The 16136-nt window shown below is 43.7% G+C and overlaps 1 protein-coding gene across 2 annotated transcripts; it reads right to left on the bottom strand.

The window, feature by feature from the left end:
- Positions 1-1279: 1279 nt before the first annotated feature.
- Positions 1280-15445, bottom strand: LOC120021685 (sphingomyelin phosphodiesterase 4-like). Of its 2 annotated transcripts, none has more exons than XM_038965518.1 (20): positions 15368-15445; positions 14867-14952; positions 14611-14697; positions 11323-11459; positions 8976-9051; positions 8751-8859; positions 8566-8618; positions 8300-8451; positions 7399-7531; positions 7227-7298; positions 5696-5827; positions 4807-4955; positions 4604-4694; positions 4379-4476; positions 4065-4228; positions 3715-3920; positions 2690-2920; positions 2432-2563; positions 2218-2346; positions 1280-2131 (listed from the first exon to the last, which is right to left on the bottom strand). In XM_038965518.1, exons 2-20 carry the CDS (start codon positions 14903-14905, stop codon positions 1808-1810), a joined length of 2514 nt encoding a protein of 837 aa, XP_038821446.1. In that variant the 5' UTR covers positions 14906-14952; positions 15368-15445; the 3' UTR covers positions 1280-1807. The 2 variants fall into 2 exon arrangements, with proteins under 2 accessions (XP_038821446.1, XP_038821447.1); XM_038965519.1 differs by having other exon boundaries at positions 4807-4952.
- Between the last annotated feature and the right edge of the window lie 691 nt (positions 15446-16136).

Genomic DNA, 16136 nt, shown 5'->3' with positions numbered 1-16136 from the left:
GGAGACCTGCTCACGTTGTTTATAGTTAAAATGTAAACAAAAAATGACTCGTTACTCTGAGGTCTTCCCATTGGCTGTCCTAAAAGTAGCTAAATGACGTCGACGCAGTAGGATATGGGAATAATGTCGTGGGAGACAAAAAGTGAGTAAAAAACACCCTAAATATGTTGAGAACTACAAATGAACTTTCTTCTGTCGATTCTTGTTTTTTTAATAATGTCACAATTCCAACCCTCCTTTATCCGGGCTTGGGACCGGCAAAAGTGACCCAAAATTAACACTCTGGCGGAGTTACTTCGTTTTTAAATTTATTTTAGTTTCCTTAATTTGGTTTGGTTTTTAACCTTATGGTCCACTTAGGAGCCGACAAGTCACAGTAAAACATGAACATTTTTAACCATAACATTTTTTACATACAATCTAAATGGACCAAAAAGAGACAATAGAAAAAACTGTCAATGGCAATGTGAGAAAATTATGGTAACTAGTCTGGCCCTAATTCAGGTAATTAAAAAAAATGTAAACCGGGGCGGGATCAACCAGCGGCGGCTTCCAGCATGCGCGATTCATTTGCAGTCTGGACGCAGAGGAGTGCTCTGACTGCAGCTGGGAGGGACTGCTGTGCGACGACCGGGCCGCCTGTGAGTGCTTTGGGACGGGGGTGGGTCCCCGCAGCACCCGCTGCTCGTTGAGAAGAGTAAGAACGATACGTGCTTTCACGTCAGTCTCAAAGTCTCCAATAACACCAGAAAAAGTCGCTAGATTTGTCGCTAGTCGCTTTTTATTTTATTGTCGCTAGAAGGGTCTGAATACTCACTAAATATAGCGACTAAGTCGTTAAGTTGGCAACAATGCGGGTATACATGGTGAGATGAGACTTGACTTGGACAGCGGTTGAAGTTCATAGACCGGGACAGGAAGTGGTTGTGGAAAGCAAGGCTTGTCAAAGCATATAACGCGGGACCAGTGGGGTAGATTTCGGACAGGTAGAAGACTGTTGCCAGACATTGTCTTATTTTAAGGTTAGGCATACGGTTAGCGGTGTGGTTAAGCTTAGGTTTAAAAATCACATTTTAAGAAGATACATTGTAGAAATAGGCGGGGTTTATGACTGACTGTTGTAACTTGACGACCGTTTAACTTGGCTAGCTAGCAAGTCCCACATCAATAATCGTGCAGAACCCTTACCACAAACGTTCCCGAGCGCATGGATTGTTCACCGCCACAGTGTGCAAAGTTCAGAAACAATTGAACGAGATAAGAAAGGTCAATACACAGATTACCCATGTGCACTTACGATTTATTTTTCCTTTCACCTGTCTTTAGTGGACAAGCACGCCTGCATACGTTGCCATGACAACCAGACTGTCTCAATCGGTGGCGGGAAATAAAATCTGCCATTCGAATGCAACATTGTATAACTACATTTCTGTCGTCTTTGCAAGCTCACACATTCATACAAAAATGATAAAGGCAAAGAATACCATCTTCAGTTAAATGATTATCATCAATTCAAAATACTAGTGCAAGAGTCATGTAACTATTTATTACACCTGTCAATCTTGTAGTTTGAGGATAATCACCACCATCCTTTCAATGTTCAATATCTTGTTAGAATATTAAATCATACAACTATCGTTCACATCTGTCAATCAGTAAAACTGCTTAAAAAAAAAGATTTAGCAAACTTCATCTGAAAAGCAATGCACTTGTATTTATTTACAAGAATAAAAAGGGACTGAATATATCATAACAGATGGCCAAGCACAAAGGCAAGTGGCAAAAAAAACAACTTTTCATTCCCCTGCTACTGGGACTTGAGTTTATCTCCAAACAGTGTTATGAAGAGTCCATAGAGAAAGCCGCCTGTAAGGATGAGCAGTGTGCTGGATATGGGGCCGAATGAGAACAGCACCCCAAACAGGTAGAGAAATAGAAGCATCAGCAGGGTTCTGTAGCTCGCCAGTGTGCGCAGACTTAGCCGCGGCCGTCGGTTCCTCTCCGCTGTTCGCCGTGTCTCTGGGCTCCTCTGCCTGCCGTCCGCTATGACCTCGGGGCTGGCCAGGTAGTGTCGTCCCAAACGGCCCAGGAAGTCCGGCCGCGAGCACAGAGCTTCTATGTGACCTCCGAACTGTGGAGGGGAGAACGGTTCTGATTACAGAATTCTTGGACTAAAACTATGATAACTCAGATTCTGTTAGGCTACATATCACATACCCTCTCATTCACCAGGGACGAGATCTTGAAAAACAGTCTGACCAGGACAGCATTCTCATAGCTCCTGATGGGCTGAAGCTCTGGGTCTCCTTGGTACTCAATCTCAAATCTACGTAGTCCATTGATGATCTGCAAAAACACACATATTTAACAATAATCCCTTTATGACATGGTTGGGGTTGTAGTTTTGCGTGAGTTGAATAAGTAGTCTGACCTGCATTCGGCCCAGGTCTGTGAGGATGAGTCCATTCTCACCCTGAACACAGTCTGGTAGCTGCCTGGAGTTCCCATCGTCCTGACCAGAGCCCAGGGTAGCCATCAGCTGAGAAAGCTGCCCTGCATTCAGCTGGAGACGACACACAATAGCATGACACATTTTCACCCAACATTAGTTGAATTAAGTTTGATTATTATCAATTGCAGCAGTTTAGCACATGCTAAAATCTTAAGGAAAACATCTGTGTAAACCTACCCGAAATATCTGACAGAGGTAGTCCAGTGACCTCTCCAGGAACTCGTGGGTCTTCTTGACACATTCCCCAGTGTCATCCACCTCTCCTCCATTGAAGGTGTAGTTGAGGTCGGGGGAGCCCATTCCAAACCAAGACATGAAGGAGTTATTGGCCGCCACTTCAGCTGAGTGATCTGATATCCTCTTGGCTGTCTGCCTCGCCTGGGCGATGATCTGAATGAGCTTCAGGACCTACATCAAAGAAGGATGACAACAGTGACCATGCTTATATGCAGCCTCAAAACATCAGACTAAAGGAGTAGTTGATTGGTTCTAGTGGTGCTGTGTGGCTCAGTTGTTAGAGCATGGCGCTTGCAATGCCAGGGTTGCGGGTTCAACTCCTACGGGGGACCAGTATGAAAATGTATGCACTCACTACTCTAAGTCGCTTTGGATAAAAGCATCTAAATCAGGGTTTCCCAAATTCGGTCTTGGGGCCCCCTCTGGGTGCACGTTTAGTTTTTTGCCCTAGCACCACACAGCTGATTCAAATCATCAAAGCTTGGTGATGAGTTGGATATTTGATTCAGCTGTGTAGTGCTCGGGCAAAAACCAAAACGTTCACCCAGGGGGAGGCAGGACCGAGTTTGGACCCTGAGCTAAATGACAAATGTAAATCTAAGACGAAGGGCAGGCCTGGGCGGTTGTGAGAAGCAAGGAGAACATAGTCTTCTCCAGAAAGTCGGCAACACAGTACAGTTCAGAGCAATCTAATCTTGCAGAGCGTAGCTAGTTCCTTTTACTCAACTGAGACTACAGTTAACTGATTATTGATAAAATGTGTGAACAGTCAGCCTAGCAAATTCAATAAAGTCCACACAGAACGTGCTTGTAGCAGGTGGTTAACACTAGCTAGCTCAGCATTAGCCTCATTAGCACTTTTCTCACAAAGTTGGGTTCAATTACAGAATTGGGAATTGGAATAACAAACTTGCAAATCTCGAATTGCAATGAAACCACCCCCAAGTATGGTTCCCTCCACTCACCGCGCCCCTCATCTCTGTGCCGAACATCTGTTTGTACTGGCAGTCCTGGCCCTCCAGGCCGTACACGTGGCTCTTCACCCTGAACACCCTGTCTGTCACCACGGACTGCCGGGCAGACAGGAAGCTGCCACCGTGGCTTGGCGTGAGGAAGACCCGGTGCTGCCGATGGTGGAGGACGTGCTCCGGCTCCAGAAACAGCTGCTCTCCTGGGGAGGGACAGGGAGGGGACAGATAGGGGGTTTAGGGTAGGACAGGTTAGCGATAGCACAGTCTACTGTAGTTGGACATTACTATTAGTGCATCTGCATCACACAAGTATCATAAGATTAGGTGATTGTTTCTGTTCTTACCTTTCTGAATCATCTCTGATAGGTTTGGCTGAGCAAAGACTTTGGCCACCCTGAAGACCATTAGTGCATTTTTGACGTTGACCAGGTCTATGCGTACCACCCTGTTTAGAAAGCCCTGAAAGAGCTTTGTGTACATGAGCAGGTTCTCCTGAACAAACAAGCCCCTGGTCAGGAAGATGATCAGAACATTTTTGGAATCAGTAAGACAAATACACCAATACTAAACCGTGCCTCTGAGTAAAACATTTCAAGGAAGCACTGCTAGCACACATTTATTTAGCCTGACCGATACTGTAATCCAACAGATAACTCACCATTTCTCAGGTACACCTTTGTTCTGGTCTGTCTGAGGATTGGTATTCTCTCCTGTGTACCTCCACGGCTGGATGTAGCTAAGCCACGTCTCCAACACCTAAACACAGAGACAGTGGGGGTATAGAGATGAGAGCACAAAAAAAGAAAAAAACTGGACCCAATGAGAGAGTCGTGATTGACACCAGCCAAGCTGAGAAGGTTGAGGATAGAGTTGGAACACCTACCGCTCTGAAGGAGGCATCTAAAGGCCAGTGACCAAAGCAGTGCTGGAGGAACACATAGAGCTTCTGCTGGACAAAACGCTGCACCACCACCCTACAGAGACAGGGCCACAGTGAATTACAGACAAAACTAGATCGATTGTGATTTCCTGGAGAGACCGTGGACCCTGATGTCAGACTATTGGAGTGCTCACTGCTCAGCTCACCTCTTGAACTCTTCCAGGGGGCTGGCGTGGGAGTGGGCTGAGGGCGAGGAGCAGACCTGCTCAGGCTTCAGGCTGCAGGAAAAGGCATGGAGGTGCTTCACCAGGAGACGCACCACCAGAACGTGCTCCTCTGTCGGGGTGAAAGTCTCCTGAAACAGCAGCCAGTCATACAGAGATCCACAGGGGCAGCAGCCAATCACACAAAGCTCCTCGGATAACAATAACCAATCACACATTGGGCTTGGAACATTCCCCTAATCCTGGTTCCTCCCCTAGCCATTGTTACTGTTTCTCAAATTACCCTGCTGTTGAAAAAGCCTAGCTGAAAACAGAATTCAATCTGTGTCTAGCTCAGAAACAGGCACATATAATACTTCAAATTGATATTCAGATCCATTATTCTTAGAATGATGAGGAAAGTAGACAATTTGATGATTCATTATTTAATTTATTTAGGGCAATTTGGTTATTTATATGTTTTGTATACTGTAGTAGTGTTTGCTCAATGGAAGAATGTGAGATGGGAAAGAAACAATGACACACATTAACTAAGGATAGTGTGCAACACAACAGACATCCACATGCTACATACAATGAAAACATCACTCTCTTCAAATTCAAAACATGCTTTGAAGGCACATTCTCCTTTCAAGGATACTTCTCTATGGGCCAGATTCTACTGTGAGATGTTTGACGTTATGTGAATTCCGTGCCGTCAAAATGGAGTCCATCCAAGGATAGGTCTTTGACTGGTTGCGTCAACCAGGCAGTTGGTTTTACAGAATGCACTGTAACGGCATTCAAATGTTAGTTTTTTTGTTGGAGAGAAGTACCCTTGACCTCCCCACCTTAACCTTAATGCTACTCTGTCCTCAGGGCCTAGGTTTACCTCCAGCAGGCCCGGTGGGAGTGGATGAAAAGGTAAAAGTACTTGGTACGTGTCGAGGGTCCCAGAGCCAGGAGGGGTCAGGGGTTGGCACGGCATGCTGGACATACTGAGGCGATAGTGCAGCAGCGCCAGCTGTACGACCCGTCACAACCAGGGGAGGAAGAGGAGGAGGGAAACGACAACAACACAGTTGGGAAAGGAGGAGAGAGGGGGAGAAGGGAAGGAGGTGAACATGAGAATAGAAAGGAGAAAAAAAAGGATATAGTGCATCCACAAAGGAAAAGGAGTGAACACCAAATATGGGAGAAAACAAGAAACAAAACAAACAAAAAGATATTGGCCACAGGAACACAATGCTATGACAGCTAGGGTGATGCAGTAGCCTTTTCCACACCCAAGACAGGAGAGATTAAACGGTTAATATCCTCATCAATGAGGCACAGAAGACACAACACATGGTTAATAACAGGGTTTGTTATTTTAGGTAGAAGAACAGTCCACAGGTAAAATGATTGTTTCTGTCCAATGGCCATGACAGGTCGGGTTTTTTAGGGGGGAAGAGGGGGTACTGCATCTCTTACACTATGGAGGACCACATACTTAACTTTAACTATGCAATTTAACAGACTGGGAATGTACTAGGTTACTAGGGGACAGCAGGGATGGGAAGGGTATGGCCTGTACACCATTGGGGATTTGACAGGTGTATGGATCATGACAAAGGGTGGTGGCTAAATGATACATGAACAGAAGTAGAGATGGCAACCAGCCTAGCAGCCCAACAGCCAAATAAACAGAGAAGGGCACTGAAACAGTTAATGGTGCCACACACACACACACGGCACACACAGGTCATGCGGGAAGCTAAAGCACTACTACCAGATACACATGCCAAATCGGTGCAGCACATTTGCTCTGCAGTTGCCCATAAGCCAATAATTCAGCAACGAAGGAAAGAAAATCTAAAAATAAGCCTGCCTTTCAAATAAAATTACAAATGCCTGATGTTTACTGTGCCCTATTTTGATTGGTTTAACAGTGAACTTTGATCATTTTGATAGCATTCATGTTTCCTAATCTGCAAATAGGGAGACTATAGATCAGTACAAACCAAAGCCAGACCTCCCTCTGCCTGATTTTCCAGTTACCCTCAAAGAAGCATAAGAAACAGCAACTAATATACAGTATACCCATCTATGCAGTGCAAAGGAGGTGTATATAAAACTACATTTTTATAGCACAGGTGTGGAGTGCAAGTCTTATAGAAACACTCCCCTCTAGTTGAAAAGAGGACAATGTGACCCGTTTTGTGTCCCAGTCCCAGCCAGGGGACAGGTTGATTTGACGCTGATCACCATGTGGGGTCCATGTCTGTGGCTTGGAGGAAGGTCTAGCATGGCACTCGAGTGGGACGAGCGCTGCCGTTGTTCAAGTGAGGGGGGGGTTCATCAGCCAGTCAGCCGTGCGTTGCTGCAGTGCAGGGGTGAGGGGGGAGCTTGGTGGTGGGAGGGTCCATGTGACATGCTCTTACCTTCACCTGGGGGGACTGCAGCTTCTGGTACATCTCCAGGGAGTAGTGATGCAGCCAGATCTCCACAAACACCTGGGGGTAACACACGTCTTATTCCCGATTCCCTAAACACCTGACTGACATCATTCAGACTAAATACATTCATGACTGACAAAGGATGAAGGAGCCTCACCTGTAGTAATGCCTCTGACCTCCAGATCTCCTGGGCTGCAGGGTCAGCAGTGACTGAGGGCTGATGGGATATGTGGCGCTTGAGGAGGCTGGTGCTGTGGATGCCATACCCTGCAAAAGGCACGCTGGGAGCCCTGGGCGCCAAAGACATGACCGTGAGCTCTGAGTTGTAGCATGAGGAAGGAAGGAGAAACTAAGAGCCAAAGGTAAAAGTGTGTGCTCTTATTGGACAAGTTCAGGTAGCATCTTTTCTCACCCTACTGATCACAACCCTTTCACATTCACAGAAACCAGTGGTGTAAAGTACTGAAGTAAAAAATACTTTAAAGTACAACTTAAGTCATTTTTGGGGTATCTGCACTTGACTTGACTATTTATATATATTTTTTTACAACTTTTACTTTTATTCCAGTACAATTCTAATGTACTTTTTACTAGCATACATTTTCCCTGACACCAAAAAGTACGCTTCACTTCTAATGATAAGGCAGGACAGAATTATGGTCCAATACACACACCTATCAATACAACAACTTGTCATCTCTACTGCTTCAGATCTGGCGGACTCACTAAACACAAATAATGTGTTTGTAAATTATGCCTGAGTGTTGAAGTGTGCCCGTCTGTCCGTAAATAAAAAAACTGTGCCATCTGGTTTGTATAGCTTTTACTTTTTCTCAAGTATGCCTATTGAGTACTTTTTCCACCACTGTACTTAAGTACATTTCAAACCAGATACTGCTTGAGTAAAAGTCTAAGAGTATTTTCCTGGGTGACTTTTACTTGAGTAATTTTCTATTAAAAAGGTATATTTACTTTTACTCAAGTATGACCATTGAGTACTTTTTACACCACTGACAGAAACATTTATTTTGATAAGACCTATCCCCACTGTAGAGTACCTGGGAGCAGGTGGAGACACAGAGCCTCTATTGTCGGCGAATGGAGAGGGAGGAACGCTGCCCTCTGTAGGGAGGAAGTACTTGAGGTAGGTGTCCACAAGCACAAAGTACGCATTGTCCAAGCTGCTCACATGCTGGCCCAGAGGGTAGTTCTTAGAAAATCACATCAAAACTATCATGTTAGGTCAAATAAGTCTGATTATCATGGAAGTTATCCCAAACTATCAAAACATTTATTGTTGTAATGACAGTTGAGTAGGGTTTACCTTTGGTGTGATAAGACTGGAAGCAAATATGAACATGTAATATTCAAATGGATCTGCAGATGGTTTAAGGACATACCACCAGACTACAAAACAAATGTAAATAATGTAAGCAAACATTGTCATTGTCCACATTGTATGTTTGTGAGAAGGCGAGGACTGAGTGTGAGTTTGAGCATCAAGGATACTGAGCGCCAGGCTGAGTGTCTGGAGACCAGACAGAGGAAACTGCAGCTTGTTGTGAAAAAGTGGACAATCTGGGAGGACACCTTCCTGTATGGATGCCTTTACAGGACCCTGCAAGAGGAAAATAACATCCAAGCTTTATACCAATCACTGTTGTGGATGACCTTGCCATGTTTCAAATTGAGAAAAAAAAACATGTTTAAAAAGGAGACTGAGATGAGACTTACAGGGAGAAAGCTGACAGGTATTTCATACTTGTACTCCTCTGCTTGAAGCTTGTACACAAGCTTCATCATTGGCCCACTGAAAAGCATATACAATCATAATTAAGTCAGTATACAGTACATTACTATTTTTCGAAAAATGCTTTTTATAAAGTCATTTAGGCTGGGGCGGCAGGTAGCCTAGCGGTTAGAGCGTTGGGCCAGTAACCGAAAGGTTGCTGGATCGAATCCCCGAGCTGACAAGGTAAAAATCTGTCGTTCTGCCCCTGAACAAGGCAGTTAACCCACTGTTCCCCGGTAGGCCGTCATTGTAAATAAGAATTTGTTCTTAACTGACTTGCCTTGTTAAATAAAAGTTCAATAAAAAATAAAATAAAAATGTAATGTTCCTGAGGGGAAAATTGTCATAGACACACAGTACTGGTACAAAATAGACGCTGTACATTGTCATACACGTCTTGTACAGCCACATACAGTGCATTCGGAAAGTATTCAGACCCCTTGACCTTTTCCACATTTTGTTATGTTACAGCCTTATTCTAAAACGGATAAAATTCATTTCCCCCCCTCTTCAAATCTACACACAATACCTCATAATGACGAAGTGAAAACAGGTTTAGATTTTTTTTTGCAAATTACAAATAAAAAAACAGAAATACCTTATTTACATAAGTATTCAGACCCTTTGCTATAAGACTCGAAATTGAGCTCAGGTGCATCCTGTTTCCATTGATCATCCTTGAGATGCTTCTACAACTTGGAGTCCACCAGCGGTAAATTCAATTGATTAGACATGATTTGGAAAGGCACACACACCTATCTAGATAACAGTGCATGTCAGAGCAAAAAACATGCAGTGAGGTCGAATGAATTCTCCATAGAGCTCCAAGACAGGATTGTGTCGTGGCACAGATCTGGGAAAGGGTACAAAAAAAAATTATGCAGTATTGAAGGTCCCCAAGAACTCAGTGGTCTCCATCATTCCTAAATGGAAGAAGTTTGGAACCACCAAGACTCTTCCTAGAGCTGGCAGCCAGGCTAAATTGAGCAATCTAGGGAGAAGGGACTTGGTCAGGGAGGTCACCAAAAACTCGATGGTCACTCTTAACAGAGTTCTTCTGTGGAGATGGGAGAACCTTCCAGAAGGACAACCATCTCTGCAGCACTCCACCAATCAGGCCTGTATGGTAGAGTGGCCAGACGGAAGCCACTCCTCAGTAAAAGGCACATGACAGCCCGCATGGAGTTTGCTAAAAGACACTTAAAGGCCTCTCAGACCATGAGAAACAAGATTCTCTGGTCTGATGAAACCAAGATTGAACTCTTTGGCCTGAATGCCAAGCAGCATGTCTGACCTGGCACCATCCCTAAGGTGAAGCAGGGTGGCGGCAACATCATGCTGTGAGGATGTTTGTCAGCAGCAGGGACTGGAAGACTAGTCAGGATCGAGGGAAAGAGGAACGGAGCAAAGTACAGATAGACCCATGAGGAAAACCTGCTGCAAAGCGCTCAGGACCTCAGACTGGGGCGAAGGTTCTCCTTCCAACAGGACAACGACCCTAAGCACACAGCCAAGACAACACAGGAGTGGCTTCGGGACAAGTCTCGAGTGGACCAGCCAGAGCTCAGACTTCAACCCGATCGAACATCTCTGAAGAGACCTGAAAACAGCTGTGCAGCAACGCTTTCCATCCAACCTGACAGAGCTTGAGAGGATCTGCATAGAAGAATGGCAGAAACTCACCAAATACAGGTGTGCCAAGCTTGTAGTGTCATACCCAAGAACACTCAAGGCTGTAATCGCTTCCAAAGGTGCTTCAACAAAGTACTGAGTAAAGGGTCTGAATACTTATGTAAATGTAATATTTACGTTTTTTTATTTTAAATACATTTGCAAAAATGTCTAAACCTGTTTTTGCTTTGTCTTTATGGTGTTATTGTGTGTAGATTGATGAGGGGAAAAAGTATTTAATCAATTTTAGAGTAAGGCTGTAACGTAACAAAATGTGGAAAAAGTCAAGGGGTCTGAATACTTTCCGAATGCACTGTAATACATACTGTGTGTCACAGTGAAGTGACACACACACCAAAGTAATATTAACACCCTAAGTGTTTGTAAAGTCGGTTTAATAATACGTTCTTTAGATATTTTGTCTCACATTATCCCCATTTTAATGACCAACCGTCTTGCCCACTGGCATTGTAAGTTGAAATATACATATATATTTGTAACTTCTGGCTTCCCACGGACTGTTTTTGTGCAACCGAATACAATAGGGAGCAACGCTGTAGTGTAAATACACCCGCATTGAAAATAGCAGCTAACACCAAAGGAGCTTGTGAGGCCTACCTAGGATCGAGAAAGTCCATGACGATGTTGTACTCATTGCTGCGTGCCTGCAGGAATTGCAGGTTCCAGCCCACGATGACCCCATCCAGACTGCCAAAAACACTCTCTACAAGCCAGGGGAAGATCAGGTGCAGCTCCTGAAGAGAGAACGATATTAATGCTGTCAGTCACAAGCTTACCTCCATTATTCCTGCTTTAGTCTCCCTCCACAACAATGTCATCAGATCATGGAGAGGAAACTTCCAGTGGAAGACAAGAGGATGAATGAGATTGCATAACATGGTTGAGTTGAACCGGTTTGGATAGGGATGTTCAATGCTCTTTCTGACCTATTGCCAGATAGGTGCTCTTCCTCTGTAACGCGCACACGCAGAGTGAGGCATCTGCAGTGTAGCATCTGTTCCTGAGACAATGATTTCCAGGCACTGTGTCACCCTACCCTGATATCCCCTCTGATCCCACCATACCACACAGTAACAGCTGCCTAGACACATTCCACATTGGCATGAAAGCCTGGAGAATCCAACTTATGGGTCTGCCCCAACCCTTTCAAAAGATAACATAAAACACTAGTAAGCGTTCTATATAAATCATACACCTCCAAGCAACTAAGAATGACAGGGTAGGCAACAACATAGCTGCCACACTGATCTTCAACATGGAGGCCCCTCAGGAGTGCGTGCTTAGTCCCCTCCTGTACTCCCTGTTCACCCACGACTGCGTGGCCAAGCACGACTCCTACACAACCATTAAGTTCGCTAATGACAACATTGGTAGGCCGATCACAACAACGATGAGACAGCCTATAGGGAGGAGGTCAGAGACCTGGCAGTGTGGTGCCAGGACAACAACCTCTCCCTCAACGTCAGCCAGACAAAGGAGCTGATCGTGGACTACAGAAAAAGGAGGGCCGAACACGCTGCCATTTACATCGACGCGGCTGTAGTGGAGCGGGTCGAGAGTTTAAAGATCCTTGGTGTCCACATCACCAAAAAAGGATCATGGTCCAAACACACCAAGACAGTCGTGAAGAGGGCCCGACAACACCTATTCCTCCTTAGGAGACTGAAAATATTTGTCATGGGTACCCAGATCCTCAAAAAGTTCTACAGCTGCACCATTGAGAGCATCCTGACCGGTTGCATCACTGCCTGGTATGATAACTGCTCGTTATTAGACCGAGCAGTTGCCATAGGGTAGTGTGTACGGGCCAGTTCATCACTGGGGCCAAGCTTCCTGCCATCCAGGAACTATGTACTAGGCTGTGTCAGAGGAAGGCCCAAAATGTTTTCAAAGACTTCAGTTACCCAAGTCATTGTGGAATAATAGTTAAGAGATCAAAACTATGAAATAACACATATGGAATCATATAGTAACCAAAAAAAAAAAAGTGTTAAACAAATCAAAATATATTATATTTGAGATTCTTCAAAGTAGGCACCCTTTGCCTTGATGACAGCTTCAAATCAAATTTTATTTGTCACATACACATGTTTAGCAGATGTTAATGCGAGTGTAGCGAAATGCATGTGCTTTTAGTTCCAACCATGCAGTAGTATCTAACAAGTAATCTAACCTAACAATGCTCACTCTTGGCATTCTCCCAACCAGCTTCATGAGGTAGTCACCTGGAATGCATTTAAATGAACAGGTGTGCCTTCTTAAAAGTTCATTTGTGGAATTTCTTTCCTTCTTAATGCATTTGAGCCAATCAGTTGTGTTGTGACAAGATAGGGGTGGTATACAGAAGATAGCCCTATTTGGTAAAAGACCAAGTCCATATTATGGCAAGAACAGCTCAAATAAGCAAAGAGAAACAACAGACCATCATTACTTGAAGACAAGGTCAGTCAATCCAAAAAATGTCAAGAACTTTGAAAGTTTCTTCAAGTGCAGTCGCAAAAACCACCAAGCGCTATGATGAAACTGGCTGTCATGAAGACCGCCACATGAAAGGAAGACCCAGAGTTACCTCTGCTCCAGAGGATAAGTTCATTAGTTAACAGCCTGAGAAATTTCAGCCCAAATAAATGCTGCACAGAGTTCAAGTAACAGATACATCTCAACATCAACTGTTCAGAGGAGACTGCGTGAATCAGGCCTTCATGGTCGAATTGCTGCAAAGAAACCAATACTAAAGGATCCAGGCTGTATCACATCAGGACGTGATTGGGAGTCCCATAGGGTGGCGCACAATTGGCCCAGCGTCGTCCGGGTTTGGCCGGAGTAGGCCGTCATTGTAAATAAGAATTGTTTAACTGACTTGCCTAGTTAAATAAATGTTAAATCAAAATAAAATAAAAAGGACACCAATAATAAGAAGAGACTTGTTTGGGCCAAGAAACACGAGCAATGGACATTAAACCGGTGGAAATCTGTCCTTTGGTCTAATGTGTCCAAATTTGAGATTTTTGATCTCCGCATGTGTGGTTCCCACCGTGAAGCATGGAGGTGGTGGTGTGATGGTGCTTTGCTTGTGACAATGTTGGTGATTTATTTAGAATTCAAGGCACACTTAACCAGCATGACTACCTCAGCATTCTGCAGCGATACGCCATCCCATCTAGTTTGGTGACAATCACCTGAACTCAACCCAATTGAGATGGTTTGGGATGAGTTGGACTGCAGAGTGAAGGAAAAGCAGCCAACAAGTACTCAGCATATGTGGGAACTCCAAGACTGTTGGAAAAGCATTTCAGGTGAAGCTGGTTGAGAGAATGCCAAGAGTGTGCAAAGTTGTCATCAAGGCAAAGGGTGGCTACTTTGAAGAATCTCAAATATATTTAGATTTGTTAAACACTTTTTTGGTTACTACATGATCCCATATGTGCTATTTCATAGTTTGTCTTCACTATTATTCTACAATGTAGAAAACAGTACAAATAAAGAAAAACCCCTTCAATGAGTAGGTGTCGAAACTTTTGACTGGTACTGTACATGTACAAATTACCTCGACTAACCTGCCCCCCCCCCCACATTGACCCTGTATACAGCCTCGTTATTGTTATTTTATTGTATTACTTTTTACTTTTGTTTATTTAGTAAATAATTTCTTAACTAATTATTTAACTGCTTTGTTGGTTAAGGGCTTGTAAGTAAGCATTTCACGGTAAGGTCTACACCCGTTGTTTTCGGCGCATGTGACAAATACAATTTGATGCGATTTTTTTATCCAGACTTGAAACAACTTGCTTCAAATTTTACATAGTTTGGACCTAAGCACGCACAATTCAATCTCTAACAACTCATGCAAGACAGACAACACTGGTCTATACAAGCAAACTGCACCTTTGCAGGGTAGTCATCAATGACCTTCACCAGCTCCTGGCACCGCTGGAGAAAAGGTTTGGTGGTCGAGTCAACTTTCAGATTGGCCTGTAACGAGAAAAGAACATCATAAGAGTTGACAACAGTTACTGCTGTAACAGTGTTAGATAACTGACGTTTTGTGACATTGACTTGGCTCATGAGAACAGGCAGGCAACATATATTTCACATGTAACTAGCTCATGATGAGCAATACAATATAGGAGTTACCACTAACCAGAAGAAAACTGGGCTGTTGCAAGGCTGGGGCAGCCATATAAGATTCTATTCGAGACGGGTCACGATTCAAAATCCACTTGACACCTGGGGAGAACACAAAGCAGAAAGGGTTGAGAGGGGCTTTGTTGACATTTCTTTCTGTCAAGCAAACTAGCTAGCAGTAGCACCATTGCTAGCTAGATAACTAACGTTAGCTATGAGTACAGAGATGGATACAAAATGTTTAAACATTGGAAGCAAGATAGCTAGCTAGACGATACATTTAGACGTGGCTGAAACCATGGCTTGGCTAGCTAGCTAACTAACGTTAGCTAATATCAGCCGGCTAGCACTAACGTCTGCTAGCTAGCTTTCTGTACAACTAAGCTAACCCATCTATAACAGTGTGGCACTGGCAGGCTAACGGTACGGGCTGACCAAGAAATTTGTTTTTCAAAATAGTCTCGTCTCATTATAGAAAATAAAACTGCAACATGCACTTGGTTAAAATGTGTCTTACCTCCCTCGACTACAAATTTTCAGACTTTCAAGTTCCAATCTACCGCGTTTCCATTACACACAGCAAATTGAAGCGAAAATGATGTCATTTCCCTAAAAGGATATGGCACGCGACCGCCGCTTTCTTGTGAACACAGCGCACCCATGTGGATAGTACTTTAGGGAAGGAAGAGTCAGGTAGGCTAATCTAGGTAGATGGCAGTGTTGCAACAAAACAAAAAAATGTAGTAAACCAAGGTTCATAGCTGGCTCATAGACCACGTGGAATTGTGATAAAGCAATATTACTAACTGTTAAATATTGTTACATTTACCAGTGTATCAATAATTAACACATTAATCAATCATCATGGATAGTATATGCATGCAAATGTATTGATAAGGAATTAAACTAATCTAAATGAAGATAAGTGCAAAGTATGCTTTTTGCAAATGTATAGGATAAGGAATTCAACTAATCTAAATCAAGATAAGTGCAAAGTATGCTTTTTGCAATGCAAAGATAAGTGTGCTTGTGTAGCCTAGTATGTGGCATAACTATTTGGTTTGTGTGTATTTGTGTTTTAATTTCACAGTGACATGCCCCTGTGTTATTGAGTATCAACACCCAGGGGGCCAGCCCTACTCCATACAAAGCATATTACATCCTGTTTTGATTTAAGTGCACTCACCCCTCACAAATACCCTTGGAGTTCCCTGTTCTGCCTGGAAATTAGGCAGTATGTCAAAATGATTAATCAATGGCTGATGAATAATTCTAATTTCATCACT

The sequence above is a fragment of the Salvelinus namaycush genome, chromosome 26 (assembly GCF_016432855.1).
Source record: "Salvelinus namaycush isolate Seneca chromosome 26, SaNama_1.0, whole genome shotgun sequence".
Classification (NCBI taxonomy): Eukaryota; Metazoa; Chordata; class Actinopteri; order Salmoniformes; family Salmonidae; genus Salvelinus; species Salvelinus namaycush.
Note: the sequence above shows the minus strand (reverse complement) of the source record. Positions and strands in the feature narration are given on the sequence as shown.